The 17,935-nt window shown below is 39.5% G+C and overlaps 1 protein-coding gene across 3 annotated transcripts in view; it reads left to right on the forward strand.

Moving 5' to 3' along the window:
- Positions 1-17,935, forward strand: part of LOC6502590 (protein NipSnap) — an 82,083-nt gene that overhangs the window by 58,258 nt on the left and 5,890 nt on the right. For all 3 annotated transcript variants that reach the window (XM_032456095.2, XM_044717292.1, XM_044717291.1), the window contains 2 exons: positions 4,497-4,790; positions 4,843-4,985. In XM_032456095.2, the coding sequence (XP_032311986.1) occupies positions 4,497-4,790; positions 4,843-4,985 (437 nt within the window). The remainder of the gene's footprint in view (positions 1-4,496; positions 4,791-4,842; positions 4,986-17,935) is intronic.

The raw sequence follows: 17,935 nt of genomic DNA on the forward strand, positions 1-17,935 counted from the left end.
GAAATCCGAATAATTTCCACTGAATTTTGGCAATGCCAAACTGGGAAGTCGAGCTCGAGTTGGGGCTACAGAAATTGCAGTAGCTGAACGGGAGTCTTCAGCTGAATTAAAGGCATTACATAAGGACATGATTCTTGCCTTGGTAGTTATTCCTAATTCTTCCAACTCGGCTCCGAAATCATCCAATTCATCTATTTGCTCGATCTGGTCTTGCAACTCATTTGCTTTAGAAATTGCCTCATCTAAAACCTGAAGCCTGCACTCTAGCTCGGTTTTGTTTAGAGGAAGTGATCCATCTTCCAAACGTTCCTCCAACCGGCGAATGCTTTTAACTTTGACATTTAATCTTCTCTTTAAGTCAATAAGAGTTGTGGAATTAAGTTTTTGTTCAGTACTTTCCATTATAAAAAATTTGTTTTTTCAATACAAAAACGAAAAAAATGCAAACTTAAGATTTAATAATTTATTTAAATTTTTTGTTAAAGTAATTTAATTAATTTATATAAATTTTTTATTAATTTTAAATATTAATATCAAAAATTTACTAAAATAAATAACTTTTAGAAATGTATTTAAAAATTTATTGAATTTAATTCAACAACAAGAAAATGCGAAAACGAAAATAATTAATTAATCTTATTTAAATATAATAAATAATTTATTAAATTTAACCAAAAAAAAAAACAAAATCTAAATTGATTAATTAATTGATAACGAATTATTGATAGTCGAGGCTATCCAAAAAAAATAGTTGGTCGCCAATGACGCCGATACCAATATGCACGACCAAATTGTAGGGGAGCGCGTCACTTGGCGGACCGTTAAACTATAATCGCCAAAAAGTGCATATACATACATACAGCAGCGGATAACGTTGGGAAACGAAAACGAGAATATTATCGCTGCATATATATGTATGTATACCAAATATGTATATATGCACCTTTATTTATCTGTAATAAATAAATCATTTTTGGCTGCACTTTAGTATTTATTTGGAAGATTTTTAAATTCGAGAACGAGGGGTAGGGGGCGACAGTGATTGCAAATAATATAGATATTTTCTTTTTTATTTTTTCCACAGGCAGTACATTTAGGTTAGCACATATATTTATAATTAAATTTTTAGAATTTTTATATATGTTGTTATTTATTTTTGCTCTACTATTTTTTCTACGTACGTATGCGCCAAGAATTGAAAGGAGGGTGCAATATTCCAGCACAAGACGGATTTTAATTTGTCTTATCCCAACTTTCAATTTTTTGCACAAATACCTGGGGTTCTGCTTTCGGATCCTTTAATCCTGCGGCCACTCTTCTTTGACAATCGATGCAGGTGCAGGGCATGGGGACGACAAATCCTTCCAGTAGCAGCTCGATTGGGGAAGTTTGTTTCGCGACGCGGAGAATTCATTAATTTTTATTTGTGAATTCACCACCACAACCTTCGCGAGCAACTCTTTTTTTTTTGAATATATATATGTTATATATATATTGTTTATATATGTATTTTGTCACTGTCACTATTTTTTGTTGCTTTTTTATTTAATTATGTTCATTACAGTCCACTCGGGGGCGCCAAAATGTTAATTGAGATTAGTTTATCTCGTCGCGAAAAAAACGAAAGGAAAAAAAGGTGGCTGTAGAATTAAACTATTGCAAAAAAGACGAACGAAAACGAAAAATGCGTGCACTCTTTTCAACGTTATAAATTCGAATATATATTCATATCAACAAAAACTTAAGCCTAGCTTATCTAGTGCGGCGAAGCGGGGCGAATTCATGGGAGAGCGCAAGTGAGAGCTTTACTTGCGCTTCCGCTCCGCCCTAAACTAACTTATACTAGACTTCATAAAATTCCACTTAATTATCTACATTAAGGGGCAGGATGGTTTCAGAGACTGAAAAATAGCAGATTTTTGCGAGTTTGTTTTTCATTTCTGATTGATTACAATTATTCAATTTTTTTACACGATACACGGCTATATTTGGAGAGTATCTAGGAATTTTTTTGTTAAGAAATAATTATTATTTATCCCGTGACGGGCAGTCGGCCGCAGTCGCTTCCAAAAATTGGTCTCTTGCGGTGCGTAACGTCTGGCCTTACAGTGTTATCGGAAATGAAAAAATTGAATTGATTTACTTAAAATATTAGTTTCTTGTGCGGATGAACGAAACCATTTTGAAAAATATGCGATTTTGAATTTTTGGCGCGGTTCTAAAGTCGGAGGTACCATTTTTTCATAAAACTCAGCCCAATATTTCAGCCCGTAAAAATGGTAAAAAAAAAAATTTACAAAAAAAAAAACGTTCGTTCATCCGCAAGTATTTATTGTGTTAAAGATGTGTGCAAAATTTTATTTAGATCCGAGCATTACTTTTTGAGTTACGTTACGCACCGACTTGAAAAAGTTTTTTTGAGAAAAACGCCTCTAAAGTTTTAAAAGCAAATTAAAGTATATGGAGAGAAAGAAACTAGAAAATCGGTATCTCAGCGAGCTTTAGTCCGATCGATATGAATCTTTCACAGGATATTTCTAAGATAATGTTCTATTATATCTAATTTAAAAAATTTTTTTTGAAGTCTCAAACCATCCTGCCCCTTAAATATACAAAGAAAATACATTATTAAGCAGTTTTTTTGGAGCAGAATCGGCGTAGTTGGGATTTGAAGGGTCTTTGGCTTAAAATTTATGAAAAAAAAAATGCAAGGGGCAAAACCGTACTCCTTTTGTACGCCCAAGTCCACAGCTTCAAAGTAGAAACCCTATGCAAAGTTACGAGGTGGTAATTTCAGGGTTATTGCATGCAATGACTAGCGATCCGTAGGGCTCTAAAAATCTGTGGTGAGTGAGCTTGGCGGGTTTCAATTTTTTGATATATTAAATTCTTTGCACCATTTTTAAATAAAGCAATTATAATGTGTCCACAGAATGTGTACATTGCATCAAAAGCTACGCCAGACGTCTTCTTCGCCAAAGCTGTGAGGTCCTCTTCCAGCCCCCTAAACACGATCAACGGCTTATGGCTAACGGCTATCTAAAACTTTTTCTTTGTTCAAAACGTATCCATTACAGGTTTAGCTTGTTTAGTAAAGTTTTACAGAAGAAGATAGCCATGACTTTTTGAAAATATGAGATTAAAAACTCCAATTTAATTGACAAAAATATTGTTTAACCATCTATAATAAATTCAATAAAAATACTTCGAGTTTTTCCTTAAATCCAAAATTAAAACATGTTATGATCTACTGATTTTAATAGGAAAATAAAAATCTTCCATGGGAAAATGTTGGGAAAAAAATCATAGAAGAACAAAAAATTATGTAGAAAATCAGAGATGTCCACTTTGGATGAGTATTCCAAAGATATAGTAACTGCTAGATGACATTTTGTAATTTTAGTTGGTACACATGTATTTCAAAAATGATATGTACTAGAAACAATGGTCATCGCCATTTCACGGCCTACATAATTCAATATATGGTAAAATTTGACCAATTTCTTCTCTTAGGTGTACCGCGGAAACTGTGGGTGATAGAACCTATGTTTGTTCTGGACTTTGGTTCAGGGGGGCCTAAAGGTTATGGAGCAGATAAAATTATGCGTGGAGGAAAAAAAAAAAAAAAGAAAAAAAAAAGAAATTGTCGGCATGTGTTATTATTAACCTTTTATAAACACTGATGGATGTACGATCGGAAAAGTTAAGTTTCAAACCTACGAATGGGAAGAATGGAAAGTTTCGAAAATGATGTATTCGATAGAGAATTTAAAAATTCAAGATGAAAAAAGCCTTATTGGTGGACACGTTTTATTTCTCTACTTAAACATAAGAAAACGACCAAATTTCCGATCGTTCAGTTTTTTGGCCAAAAATTTGGATTATTTTGGAATGGAATCCCAAAATGGAATCTGTTCCAAGTCCAATCTTTCTAACTTAAAACAACAAAGTTATGCCAAAATGATCGTTTTATGAGAGCTATAGAATATAGTTGACCGATCCATATGAAATTTTGTACATAAGATATTTTGGTCAAATTTATATTTAATGTTGGTCAAGTGTGGAAAGTCCTAACTTTCTAACTTAAGGGGTTAGGTGGGTTTTCGGGGCCAAAAAATTGTATATTTTCAAAATTTTTTTTTTATATAAAGAATGAAATATTTTATTGGAACTTTTAGGTTCCATTTTAAATGATGTCTCAATGGCTAACTGTTAAGTATTTTTTCTCAAAATTTCAGAAATTCTTCTTTAAATATGTATATTTAAGAAACCTAAAAGTTCCAATAAATTATTTCATTCTTTATAAAAATTTTTTTTTTTGAAAATAGTCATTTTTTGGCCCCGCAAACCCACCTAACCCCTTAAAAGAATTGCATCTCATTTTGTGTGACACGACCAAACTTCCTACAATCACACATTGACGGGTTTCCGCACCATAGCTATATTGATTTAGTTTTATATATGATATTAGAAAATAATGTTTTCAATTTTTTCAGCAAAACCACAGTGTCTTTAATTAACGAAAAAAAGGCTAATCTTTCCTGCAAATTGGTGGCATCATGGGCTGTACAGGTTGGCGACATGGATCAAACTTTGCACCTTTGGAAATACACTGGGGGATTTGAAAAAATTGACCAAGCCAAGGAAGACCTCTGGAACGATCCTGAGTATCTTAAATTAATGCAAGAACGTTCGAAATTTTTACGGTCTCGTCATCTGCAGTATCTATTAGCTTTTAGTTACTGGCCAAAAATAGAAAGTAGAATTGGCAAGAATATTTACGAAATGCGGTATGTAATATAAACAAATTTTAAAGCTACCCCTTGTAAATCAAGCATTTAGGTCATACCGATTAACTCCTGGCACAATGATCGAATGGGGAAATAACTGGGCACGTGCTATTAACTATCGGAAGCACAACAATGAAGCTTTCGCCGGATTTTTCTCACAAATTGGAAGATTGTACAACGTTCATCATATTTGGTGTAAGTCCAATGAAATTTCATTGAAATATACTATTCAACAAATATTTTTATTAAAATTGTTAAGACCCAATATAATAGGGGAATCAATGCTATGGGAAACAATATCGGCAAACGTCAATGCTGCCATTGTAGGCAAGAATCCTAGACAAGAATAAGAACTACATTTTCGAAATAAAAATGATAATTATTTAATAACCTTACGCTCTGGTAACTTGGTGATGTTGCAAATCTTAGCGATAGTATGATAGTTTGCAACATCTGTTATAATGCCACCTTTGAGAATTTACGTGATTGAAGTAATTTTTCATCGAAAGTCGAATATACAATATGAGACCGAAAAGGAAAACTGCAGTTAAAGAGGAGTGGATAAGAAAGATATGCATTTTTTAAGAATGAATGGGGAGATACCCTCCAAATCAGGGGTGTGAATTTTGACTTCCACAAAGTCACAGTCCATTAGTTCCAACCGAAAGTTATTAAGGAATTCTAATAAATGAATTAATGCTTTATAAGGGCGATCCATTTATGTGATAATAAGAAGTGGCAATAAAAGAAGGTAGAAATTTAATATCCTTCGAACTCGGATTGCTAAACATGCTGAGCAGAATGAATCTGGGTCCCGAGACTACACGATTAAGCTTGAATTGAAATCGCCAGCCACTATCAAAGCACTTGGGTTGGGTCCACCGTTCTCCCATAGAAACTGGCAATGTTCTATATGTGCGCATGATAAGTACTGCCTGCGCTATTTGGCGAGATATACAATTCTATGATTATGAAAGCACTATGAACGCCGGGGACTGAAACGGCTAGCTGATCCTGAGGGGATCACCTAACCTAAGGATGGCTAAAGTGATGATTACCTCGCTCGTGAAATACTTGGTTCAAATTGGGGTAAATATATCGGAGGAAATTGAGTTATTTAAAGGAATGTTTTGTAACGAAGTGTTTTTGTTAACTTTTGCTCGCAACAAATGCCGCGGCTAGCTCACAGAGTTTGGGGGAACGTTCCACCGATTTTGTATATTCGACGTGTTTGCCTCACCGGCTGCTTGGCTCAGCCGACCGACCGCTCGTCCTCCCGTCGATCCCCGCTCCGGGTTGGTGCCTTATACACGCCCTCCCAAAGCTTGCGCCCAGCAGGACGTGTGGTCTTGGTGCCTGGCGCCGAAACAGTTTGGACTCACGTGCTCCAGCTGCGGGGCCTGTGCTGACGCTGTTGTTGTCGTCGCTGCTCTTCTGTCGTCGCAGCTCCCTCGTCGTCGCCGCTCATGTTGCTGCTTTCTTCGCTGATCCTGTCGCTGCTTCTTTTTTGCGGGTGCCGCGGACCATCGGTATCCTTGGCTCACTGGGAATCCGTGTTACCGGCACCTAATCCGTGTTAGCAGACCGATAGGCTCACCTTGCAGGCATACGCCGGGCAGGATGCGCTTTTCGGTGCCTGGTGGCCGGATCAGGGCACGAAGGGCCTACCTACCCCGCAGGACACGCCCCCGGTTGTGTTCGATACTCGCCTCCAAACACCTGCGTGCATACACTCCGCAGGATCTATGGCAGACCAGAGGTTTTGGCGTCGCGTCTCCTTTAACTCCAGGTGATACGCTGTGCATACGCCCCAGCGCCTGGATCAGGATTCTCTTGACTTTCCCGGGGTGTCCCTGCTTGGTTTCATTGATGGGCTTGAGTTCCCGAGCTGGCTACCCCTCGTATACAGGATCACACCTGGTCTTAATGGTCAGGAATCGACAAGGCGTACACCAGGCCGATCCGTCGCTATCGCTATGACAACAGGATACCTGTCGTGTCCGGGAATAACCCAACCCGACTCGTTTTACCCTTGGGCTTCAGTTCCGCCGCGGATCCTTGATCCTTTTCCCACTTGCTCCTTGATTTCTACTCCTTGGCTGATTCGCGTACCGCCGCCGGACTTACCCACAGGGGTCCTTAAGCTACTGATCGCAGACCCTTGCGCACTCGCTTTAAATCCCGCACTCGAGACTCGAGCGGAGTTACTGCAAACTACTCAGACACTCCGAATTGCCACTCTTCAAACTCCACTGTTATTCTTTGATGCAATATGCAATGCAGCTGGTAGATCCGGAGAACTTCGTTTTTCTTCAACAATCTGCTGTCTGGCTCCAGCTCGATCTTAATGAGTGGTTCGACTGGATTTTGTTTAAAATTTTGTTAATGTTCTTGGCGGTAAAGACCTTTTCTTTTATGGCGTGTGTTATTTCCATACCGGTAACGTCGGATTTGATTCGCTTTATTATCACTTGGAGTCCCTTACCGCTTTTCAACTGATACGTATGATTATTTTTATACCCTTGCAGAGGGTATTATAATTTTGGTCAAAAGTGTGCAACGCAGTGAAGGAGACATCTCCGACCCTATAAAGTATATATATTCTTGATCAGGATCACTTCCTGAGTTGATATGAGCATGTCCGTCTGTCCGTCTGTCCGTCTGTCCGTCTGTCTGTCTGTCTGTCTGTCGGTTTCTACGCAAACTAGTCTCTCAGTTTTGGAGCTATCGAGTTGAAACTTTGCACACACCCTTCTTTCCTTTGCAGGTAGTATATAAGTCGGAACGGCCGGGATCGGTCGACTATATCCTATAGCTGCCATATAACTGATTGATCGGAAATGCCATAACTTTGGTGTTTTTTAAGTTAGAGGGTTGGGAGTTTCTACACATGTTATATTTGACCAAAATATCTTATGTACAAAATTTCATTAGGATCGGCCGACTATATCCTATAGCTGTCATAGAACGATCGGAATTGGCATAACTTTGGTGTTTTTTAAGTTACAAAGATGGGACTTGGTACAGATTACTCTTTGGGCAAAATAATTCAATATGCCAAATTCCATAAGGATCGGCCGACTATATACGATCCGCTATATATTTAATAATATAAGATGCGTGGCGCCACCTAGCGGACTGCGACTGAACTGCAAGGGTATATCAACTTCGGCTCCGCCCGAAGTTAGCTTTCCTTTCTTGTTTTAGCTTCGTTTTTATATATGATCACTGCTCGGAAATTGTATTCGATCTTCCTTTGCAGCTTAGCTTATCAAACCCTTTAATAAGCGGACAACATAAAAGTTTGGTTTTCCATAACCACCGCCAGAAAGACAAATCTGTTGTTACTGGCTTTCCCTGCTTTTTCGTTCATATTCTGGACGCAATTTTTTTTGTTTGCCCGCCGGATTATTCTGCGGGCTAATCTTACGCTTGATATGAATGTAGCATCCATTCCAGTCTGTGTGGTCGGGCCGCCCTAGAGCTTTCACTAGCTGTTATCGTTATAGTCGCTGCAGTCGTTGACATCACGATGTTGCTGTGGCTGAAGAAATTGTCGCACTGCTGGTTGTTGGTGCGCAGTTTCCATGACATGGGAGTGAGCAGTGCAGGAAAGCAAGACCGTGCCCTTTTCTGCGATCTGCGATGAGTAGAGGCGTCTTGCGGCTCCTTCGGTATTGCGGGGTAAGAAGTAAAAGTAAAAGCCTTTTTAAGTTTACTTTTTTTTGCTTATCGCTACATTGAGCTGTTTTGAGTGGCACTTATTTATTCGATTTTTTGGATGGAGAAAATAAAGTTTATTTTATGGTTCAGCTTTTTCGGCTGGTTCGTTCCCGTCTATTCCTGTATGCGCAGCGACCCATAAAAGCTTCATTTTTCTAACGTTTGGGATACAATTAAGTCCGCTAGTTGTTTCTTGAAAATTGATGAGGGAGTGTTTGACTTATGCTAATAAGACTTAAGGACGTGAAGACTGCTATCTATGGTGCCAGGATGGAGGAAGACGGTATCTTCCACCGAGGCGAAGGACTGATTTTCTTCCAACCATGTGGTTTTTCTATGATTTTCGTCTTTATATGCATCTTGTGACTTTGATATCCTATTTTCTTTATTTCGCTGATTTATTTGTGGTGAATTTGTTTTTGCAGAGTTTCCACTCCAGTTTTGCGGGGTGGAAGGAATTGAGGGAACCATACAACTAAAATAAAAAAAAAAAGAACTATCATCATAACTTTGACTTGAGACCCTTGACCTTTATCCTTGATAGTACTGATAGTGATATTGACAATTTCATCCACATGTCATTAACAGTTCTGCTAACTTAAGAAGAATATAACTAAACCGACATGTAAAACCCACGATCTTTAAATTGCAAATTCTCCTTAATTTTTACCCAAAATAGTAGGCTGTTTGGTAGACCTTGAGAAGGTTCACTTGTTTAAAATCTGTGTAAGCGAAAATGTCGCGTACGTACATGACGTAGTGTTGTGTTTTACATATGGGAGGAATTTTACATTTATTTACAGCAAAGATAGCATTAAAGTTGGTTTACAATGCTATGGTTTCTTTGAACTTGTTATTTGAAGTAGTATTTTTTCTTCCTCACCGTTTTTTCTAAGCGCGGACACGCTGCACCTCCGAGGACCGTTACGTTCCACGGTGTTTTTGCTCTCGCTTTCCCCACTTCCCCCTGTACTAAACACTCGGATACCTCCCTTTCTTGACTGGCCCCTTTCAACTTCCTCTTTCTAGCTTTGCTCGTCCCTGCTACCTGTTTTGACGTGTGGGGAGATTTAATCTCCTCACAATATATTGTAGTCATTATATAATTTAAAAGAAAGACAAAAAATCAAGAGTTTTGCACATAGCTCTTACATACACGGTTTGGTGGGTTAGGTTAAGACGGCTGCAGTTACCTCCTAGAGAGGCTCCGCCACATTTAGACAACATTCGGTCCTTTGCGATATTTACTGGATTTACTTTATTGGATCTAAAAACCCTTTTCCGTAGGAGGACTTATGGACTAATAGTTTTCCCACTCTTAGGATTTGGTAAATTTTTGAATCCAGCTTAGATCTATTTCTGACATCCCCGAAGTGTCGGTTAGAAACATATCACCTATGCTTAATAGTCTAAGAGTCTGTAGGGTTAGGCAGTGGCCTAGAAGTTGCTCGGCAGTTTCATTTTTATCTTCGTCCCTACAGCTGCGGCAGTTGTCGACTAGGGACTAAAATGTCTCCACCAGCCCCAATTTATTGATTCAAAATTTATTTACTTTCACCCTAATTTCTCCCAAACCAAACGACTTTTGGAAAAGGTTTGGACAAAAAATTATCTATTTAAAACAATACCTTTCGATTGGTATATAATTCATTCAGATCGGATGCATACAACAAATTTTTAATTCTTCGGCTATATATAGAGTCTCCTCGCGCACACCAAGGCATGCAGGTCGTCACCTCGTGGACCCCGTTTTTCTTTCTGTGTTTTCGAAGACGGTTGTCAAGATTTCTCGGAAACTACTCAACCGATCTTGATCAATTTTTGCACAGGCCTTCGAGTTACGATTCTCTAGAACTTGAACAAAGGATTTTTTTTCGATGATAAAAACTACTTTAAAAAAAAAATTTTCAAAAATGTCACCAAAATTTTAATTTTTTTGCAAAAAAGTGTCCCAAAAATCTAATTCTTACTTTTTTTTCCTGCGTTCAGGTTCTTGTGTTAGGTCTGTACTAAAAGAAGAAAAAATTTAGTTTTTCCATTTCAGATGATTCTGTCAGGAAATGTGCTGTCAACGCGAAAACACCTTTTTCCCAGGGGTCATGGAAAATGACGTCTCAATGGCTGACTGTATAATTATTAATTTTGGATTTCAAGCTTGTGCGATTAAGTCGTTTAGTAAGACAATATCATCATCCTACCATCCACTGCTTGCTCTGTGAAAACGTTGAACATGCTAATTGTGCCGGGTTCACGGCCTCAGTTTCGGATCCCATTTTACGTCCCAGTTTACGTCTTTTAGGTCTGGTCTCCACTTTTTCTGTGCTGGCTGACGGACTTTTCATGACGAAATGAGGTAGTTCATGAGACACTAAAAGTGGATTTAAAGAGTTGATTAGAGGTTTTCACAGTTTAGTAGTCTTCAGCTGCTAAATACGTCTCCAAAACGTAAAAAATCCGCTGTTGTGATGTGCTTATGGAGAATAATCTTCAGCCAGCTCAGGCGCGTATTATGCAGCCGCTCATATCTTTGGCCACCCAAAGGCTGGAACTGGGAAAAATTCGGCTTCCGAATATCTTAGTATAAATTAGCAATTGCCCATATGTTCTCTTTGGCATCAATTCAAGTGATGGTATTAGACCAAATAATTCAAACCCCCTTAAAAGTCACCGAACAGGATAATCAACCTTCCGGACCCCTGGAACGAATTAATGCTGCGATATTAGATACTACACCAAAACCGTTGCCCACCATCGAAACACATATTCGTTTCCCAAAATTCCCCTGATACGAGGGTTGCTGTATATATTTCTGGCCTAATAATGAAAATGCGAATATTTATGATTAAAAGTGGTTTTATTGTTTTTCAAAGTATTCTCCAGCAAGACTTATGCAATTTTACATGCGCTCAAACCAATTATCAAAGCACTTTATCCACTCCGATTGAGACACCTCCAAAACATGGTTTTTGAACGATTCAACAGCATCTACTCTCTTGATGTGCGGGAATAAAAATAAATCATTGGGTGCCAAGTCAGGGCTGTATTTCGGATGACCCAACAATTCGACATTTTGGCCGGTCAAAAAGGCGCTGGTTTGAGCTGTGTGAGAGCTCGCATTGTCATGGTGCAGAATGATCCGTCTTCTCTTGTTTGTTTTTCCAATTTCTCCGAAGATTTCAGGCAAACAAATTGTGGTGTACCTCTCAGAATTGACCGTCCTACGTTGCACAAGCGAAACAGTCGCCACATGATCTGATTTACCGAAGAAACAGGCCACCATTTGCTTCAAAGTGCTTCTTCCACGAACAACTTTCGTTGGATTTGGCTCGTCTTCAAAGACCCACACGTTCAATTGCTGTTTTGCTTCGGGCTCATAAGCACAGATCCATGATTCGTCACCTGTGACGATCTTATAAACGTCTTTTGAAACACCGCGATTGTATTTTTTCAAATTTTTTTTCCACTAATTTATATGAGCCTTTTTTTGAGCGATTGTCAAATTGTGCGGGATGCAACGAGAACAAAGTTTTTTTACGGCCAAGTGTTTATGCAATATCGAATGTATGGTGGTGGAAGAAATGCCCAAGGATGCCTCTATCTCACGGTATGTCACATGACGATCTTGCATTATCAGCTCATGCACGGAACTGATCAGTTTGGTCGTCAGTTTGGACGACCTTCGTCTTCGAGCGTGCGTCGGCCACGATTGAATTCATTATACCAGTTTTTCACAATGCTATGAGATGGTGCTCAATCGCCATACAAAGATTTAAGTTCATCGATCCACTGTTGTCTTGTTAATTCATATCGAAAGCCGTGAAAAATGATTGCGCGAAAATGTTTACGAGTTAATTCCATTTTCTGTCAAATTGCTTTTTTCAAGTCACTGAAAGCAACACAAATTATTCGTACGTCAAAACGTTCTGAGCAAGTTTCTGCCAAAAATCTGGTTAAACTTCCCAATGAAAACGTCAGGTGGCGCCAGGCAACACCTCGTATGGCCTGGGCCAGAAATATATATAGCAACCCTCGTAATTCTGAGATTGATATCTCGGCTTACATCAGAGCCAAATCAAAAGATGTCATTAAGGTGACGGACATTACAAAATTTTAATACACCTATATGTCATCTGTAAAAATACGTGTGGCCGTGCAGATGATCAATACGATTCCTTCCGTCAGTTTTTAGCAAGAGAACATTTTCGTCTAGAACATCTCCGCTAATCTTTTACAGTATTGAGCTCGCGCCTTTATTATTGTCACTCTGTTAATCGTATGCTGATCGTGCGCAAAGATTAACAGTAATTTCAGCTACCGAAAACTCTCGTTAACTTTACACTTATTATTTTATTTGGTGCTTCAGAAAGATTGGGGGGGTACATAAATATTGAAGATTGTAACAAAGGGGTGAGTGAGAATACGAATGAAATGCCTTTGCTGGAAAAATTTGAGAAGCGCAAGTATATATGTTGAACTGGCGCTGTTATTATTTATTGGATAAACATTTCTAAGGAGCAGATTATTATTAAAAATGCTCAGTAATAGAACATTCGTGACCCCGACGTGATTATGTGTGTCTATTACGATTAATAACGAAATAGACAAGATTCTGTCCCTCTTTCGGGATCGTTAACCTTAAAAAAAAATAAAAATAAAATACATATAAAATAAAACAAATAATTGCATACCATGAAGCTGAATATTCGACTTGGTGAGTGGCGGATTTTTGGTGAGAAACTTTGGGGTCAGATTTAAAGGCTCTTAGAATAGACTGTCGGAACTGATATTTTTGAGCTCAGGAGCGAGGAAGGCTAGGTTCATCATAGACCAGGTGGTGATTCGGCGCTCCAACGTCTTGCCCCGCCCATTCTACGCCAGCGAATTAAACGTATTCTCCGAACCCATCGATCCATCATTTGGAAGGAGATTCCAGTCATTCAACTCTGCATGAGCAGCACAAAATTGTGGCAAATTCTTGACCTCCCTGTTCAGGGAAAGTGGGAAGAGATTGAGTCGGACGGTTAGCAATTGAAATCGTTCCAACGTTGCAATCAATAGCTTGCTTCATGGAGAAACGATGCAGGAGAGCCTTTAATTGTTGACGCCCTCATAAGCACCTACTGCCCAAGCGGGAAGGTGGAGGAATTTCATCCACGGAAATTCCTCTTACATAATTAAAAACTTCTCTTCTGCGACGTGGCCTGGTCTGTGGCGGGTACCCTCACACGATTAATTAAATAAGGTGATGCTAATTTTGCTACTGACTGGTTTCGGTAACGTTGGTTGCAGTCTCAGGTCTCGGACTTTTGTATAGCGCATGTAACTGCGATGGCAAACATCACCTTCATCCCAATTTTACGATCGATGTCGACACTTGGAACTTCTATCGGCCTCGGAGCTAGCCTCTTTCACAAACTTAAGTGCATTGGAAAAATTCAGCTTGCGCCGGAACTTCCTTTAATTCAGAAGACTCGTCTTGGTTCAGTAGTCTGTGGTGGCGGAAGAGATATACTCACATTCAACCCAAACCCAGAATACGATGGAGGAGCGACTCGGTTCTGGACTCTGTGCTCCCGCTGGGAGGTCGTTCTGGGAAGTCGCAAAATGGTTTCGATCCAATCGTAAAAGCGTCCAAGGAGGAGCTTCTTTGTTTGGTGCTTAAAACCTTTGTTTGGTTCGAGACAGGGAAGTATTCCGTCAGCTTTCCTCGCTACAACCTACAACCTCGATATACTTATTGAATGACGTTTCAATTTTCCTTGCCACCCCACAGTGGCCGGAATGACCGATTTGTTTGGCATAAAATCAAATAACGATCCTACAGTTTTGTAACTTGGCACATGTGATAAAAAGATCACCAAAAAGATAGATCATACATTTTGTTTCGATCCGGCTACGCTTACACTTACCGCCCTCAAATCCATAAATTTGAGCAAATCCCATGTAAGCAAAGATATTAAAATGTACTTCATTTTATATAAGGTTGTCAAAAAAGTATTGCGTTATTTTTATTTAATTTTCAATTGTTCATAAAATTGGTTACAATAATGCGATTCAAGTCAAATAAGCGCCGTTTTGTTTGATGACGCGTTCCCAAGGAGATGCCAACTTCATAATGCCCCTCTCATAGAAGTTCGCTTCCTTATTGGCAAAAAAATCGGAGAGCCAATTTTCACAGGACTCTCTTGTGGCCAACTTCAGACTACCAAGCGCGTTCGCCATGGACAGAAACAGATGGTAATCACTTGGTGCGAGATCCGGACTATACGGTGGATGCAAAAGAACCTCCCATCCGAGCTCCCCGAGCTTCTGGCGAGTCACTAAAGATGTGTGCAGCCTGGCGTTGTCCTGGTGGAAGACAATTCGGCCTCTGTTGATCAAAGATGGCCTCTTCTGCATGAGTGCTGTCTTCAAGCGGTCCAGTTGGTTCTTAGTGATTTCAAGCTTCTTCAAATGGTTTATAACGGTTTGATGACTCATGCCCAGCTCTTGACCTGCTACTATGCCGGTACCTTTCGACTAATTTAGCGATTTTATCGCAATTTTCGTCGACAGGCCTTCCGGAGCGTGGCGCATCTTCGACCACCTCTACACCAGAACGAAAACGTTAAAATCATCGTTGTGCGGTGGAAATGGAAACTGTATAAACTGCACAAATTTTATTGGCGGCTTGAGATTCATTTTTGCCTTTATCGTAGTAGTACTGTAAAATATCCCGTATTTTCTCTTTATTTTGCTCCATGATTGCGACTCTATAACTCACGAACGACTTAAAAGAAAAGACAATCAATCAAACACGTGTTACCGCGTGAAATTAGCTTTCCAAAAAGCTATAGTATGACCTGATGCGACGAATAAAACAAAAACTACGCGTTTTCAGCGCCAACTAGCGAAAATACCGCAAGACTTCTTTGACAACCTAATATTATGAATTTATACTCTAGCAGAGGGTAATATCTCGGCCCTATAAAGTATGTTGGCACCTAGTGCCAAGACCTACTACCCTATATGCACACTTAGTAATTTGATCCAATCAATATGCATCAGCATGTCGCAATATAAAAACCCACTAACCGATTTTCTCACCTATAAACAATTAGTAATAAGCATAAAACTATATCCAACCTATTAACCCAGCACTAGTAGACGGCGCCAAAAGCAGAAGCAGCATATCAGCGGGAAGAATGACCGACTGACCGATGCAAGTAAAAACCAGCCAGCTAAGCCGAAATGCGCAAGCAGTACATGAACAAACAATCTGAGTCAGCAGACTCAGAGGTGGGTGACCCTGGCATTAACCTTAGTTTAGCACGTCCAGAACTTTGACCTTTCTTAGATTTAATGATGTATAATTTAGCATCTTATATAAGAGTTATTCTTCTGAAATAAAGACAGTTCCGAAATCAGAGTCAATCGTCTCGTTACTCAGTGTCTGAACCACGGCACTTAAAATCAACCTACTTCTAGTGATCCTGTGTAAAACGGTTCACAAGTAGAATCCGCGGCATACCAGTCTACTTCTAGTGTTGCTCCCGTGAAACGGACCACAAGTAGACCCCGCGTCACCTCCTTACTTCTCGTGTTGCTCCCGTGAAACGGACCACGAGTTGATCCCGCGGCATACCAGTCTACTTCGAGTGTTGCTCCCGTGAAACGGACCGCCAGTAGACCCCACGGTACCTAACTACTCCAAGTGTTGCTCCCGTGAAACGGACCACGAGGAGACCCCGCGGCATACCAGTCTAGCTCGAGTGTTGCTCCCGTGAAACGGACCACCAGCAGACCCCGCGCTTTCTAACCTACTTAGAGTGTTGCTCTCGTGAAACGGACCGCCAGTAGGACCGGCCGATAAGAACTCAGCCGAACCACCATACCACCGGTACTTGAGGAAAACCACCCCAGGACTTCAAGCACATCAACTCATGCCTGATCACAGCAAGCGTCTGGCCAACCCGAGCAGTCCCTTGCAGTATCCAGGTAAATTTAGTCAGGAATATTTACGGTTTTGACTACGACTCCGGGACCTACCGTTACTCCCGTGAGTTCAAGTTTTACGTAGTTGCCGCATAACGCTCTACGGACGAACAAAGTACATGCATTCTTGATCAGGATCACCCCCTGAGTCGATATAAGCATATCCGTCTTCTGTCTGTTTCAACGCGACGGATCTGTTTTAATCTTTGCTCACAACCTTCTTTCCTTTGCACGCAGTATATAACTTTACTCGACCTTGTCTTTAATTGACAATGGTAGGAAAAAAACAAAAGTTTTTCATTACGTTTTCAAGACTAAATATACATTAATAGTTCTGCAAACTCAGCTGGTGACAGCAGTGACAGAAAATTAGTTTACCCGTAACACCCTTTAAGTATTTTGGGACATCACGAAAACTATTCATAGAAAAAAACGTAACACTTATAATAAATCGGGCTCTTTATATTTTATTTAACATACTATAATTAATATTTTCCAATTTGTTCGGTTAAAATTGGTGTTCGTATTACAAAACGTGGAAAGTTTAAAGTTTTTGTGCAGTTCCCGCCTAAATTTATCCGATAACCAACTAATCGGTTAGTTATCTTTGCAGCCCTCGTATAAGCTTACGAATGCACATATTCAAACAAATTTAATTGTTTATAAATAGTTGGACAATCTACTTCAAAATCTATAGATCAAATACGATTATTTTGTCATACATTTTTTGAATTGTTGCAAAAAAAATCGATCAATCCGGCCACTGAGCACCCTAAGAGCAGGAACTGAGAAAAAAATTTGGCAAAATTCGTCCGCATTGTCATTCACTCCAAGTGATACATCCTAATGTTTTAAATCTAACATTTTGAATATTCACTCTAGAAGGAACCCGAAGTCTGGACCCCTGGTACGGAGTGTTGCATCTGTCTTACCGACCGTAACACCAAAGTCCTCAGGGAAGGTTAGGTTGCGACGGTGAAGTGAATGGCCTTGGGCCTTCCGCATTCACTTGAACCGCTAGTACTCTTTGTGCTACTGCTCATTCAAGGGATCTTTATAGGGATTCCACCCTTTTTATCTGCTGGTGTTCCACAAACTTAAGTGCATTGCAAACAAGTGTAAACAACCTATATGTTTATCCTGCTTGTGGCGGCTAGTGGTCTCATCCGGCTTTCCGGATGAAGGCTTTATCATCTGTCTTCTTAAAAAAAACAAATAACGATAGTTTGTCAAGTAGTTTTGTCAAACTTCACCGTATATACCGTTCATGAAAAACTGCGCCAGAGCTGTGCGCAAATCTCTACTAAAAGTCGTTAATTTTTATTTTGCAAACTTATAATTTTCTTATTCCGTGAAAAGAATCTTTCAAAAATCCCTTGCATAAAAATCGCATATCTATTGCGTCCAACTTAGGAGGTATGTCTCAATTTTTAGAAATTCCAGAAATT

The sequence above is a fragment of the Drosophila ananassae genome, chromosome XR (assembly GCF_017639315.1).
Source record: "Drosophila ananassae strain 14024-0371.13 chromosome XR, ASM1763931v2, whole genome shotgun sequence".
In the NCBI taxonomy this organism is placed as follows: domain Eukaryota; kingdom Metazoa; phylum Arthropoda; class Insecta; order Diptera; family Drosophilidae; genus Drosophila; species Drosophila ananassae.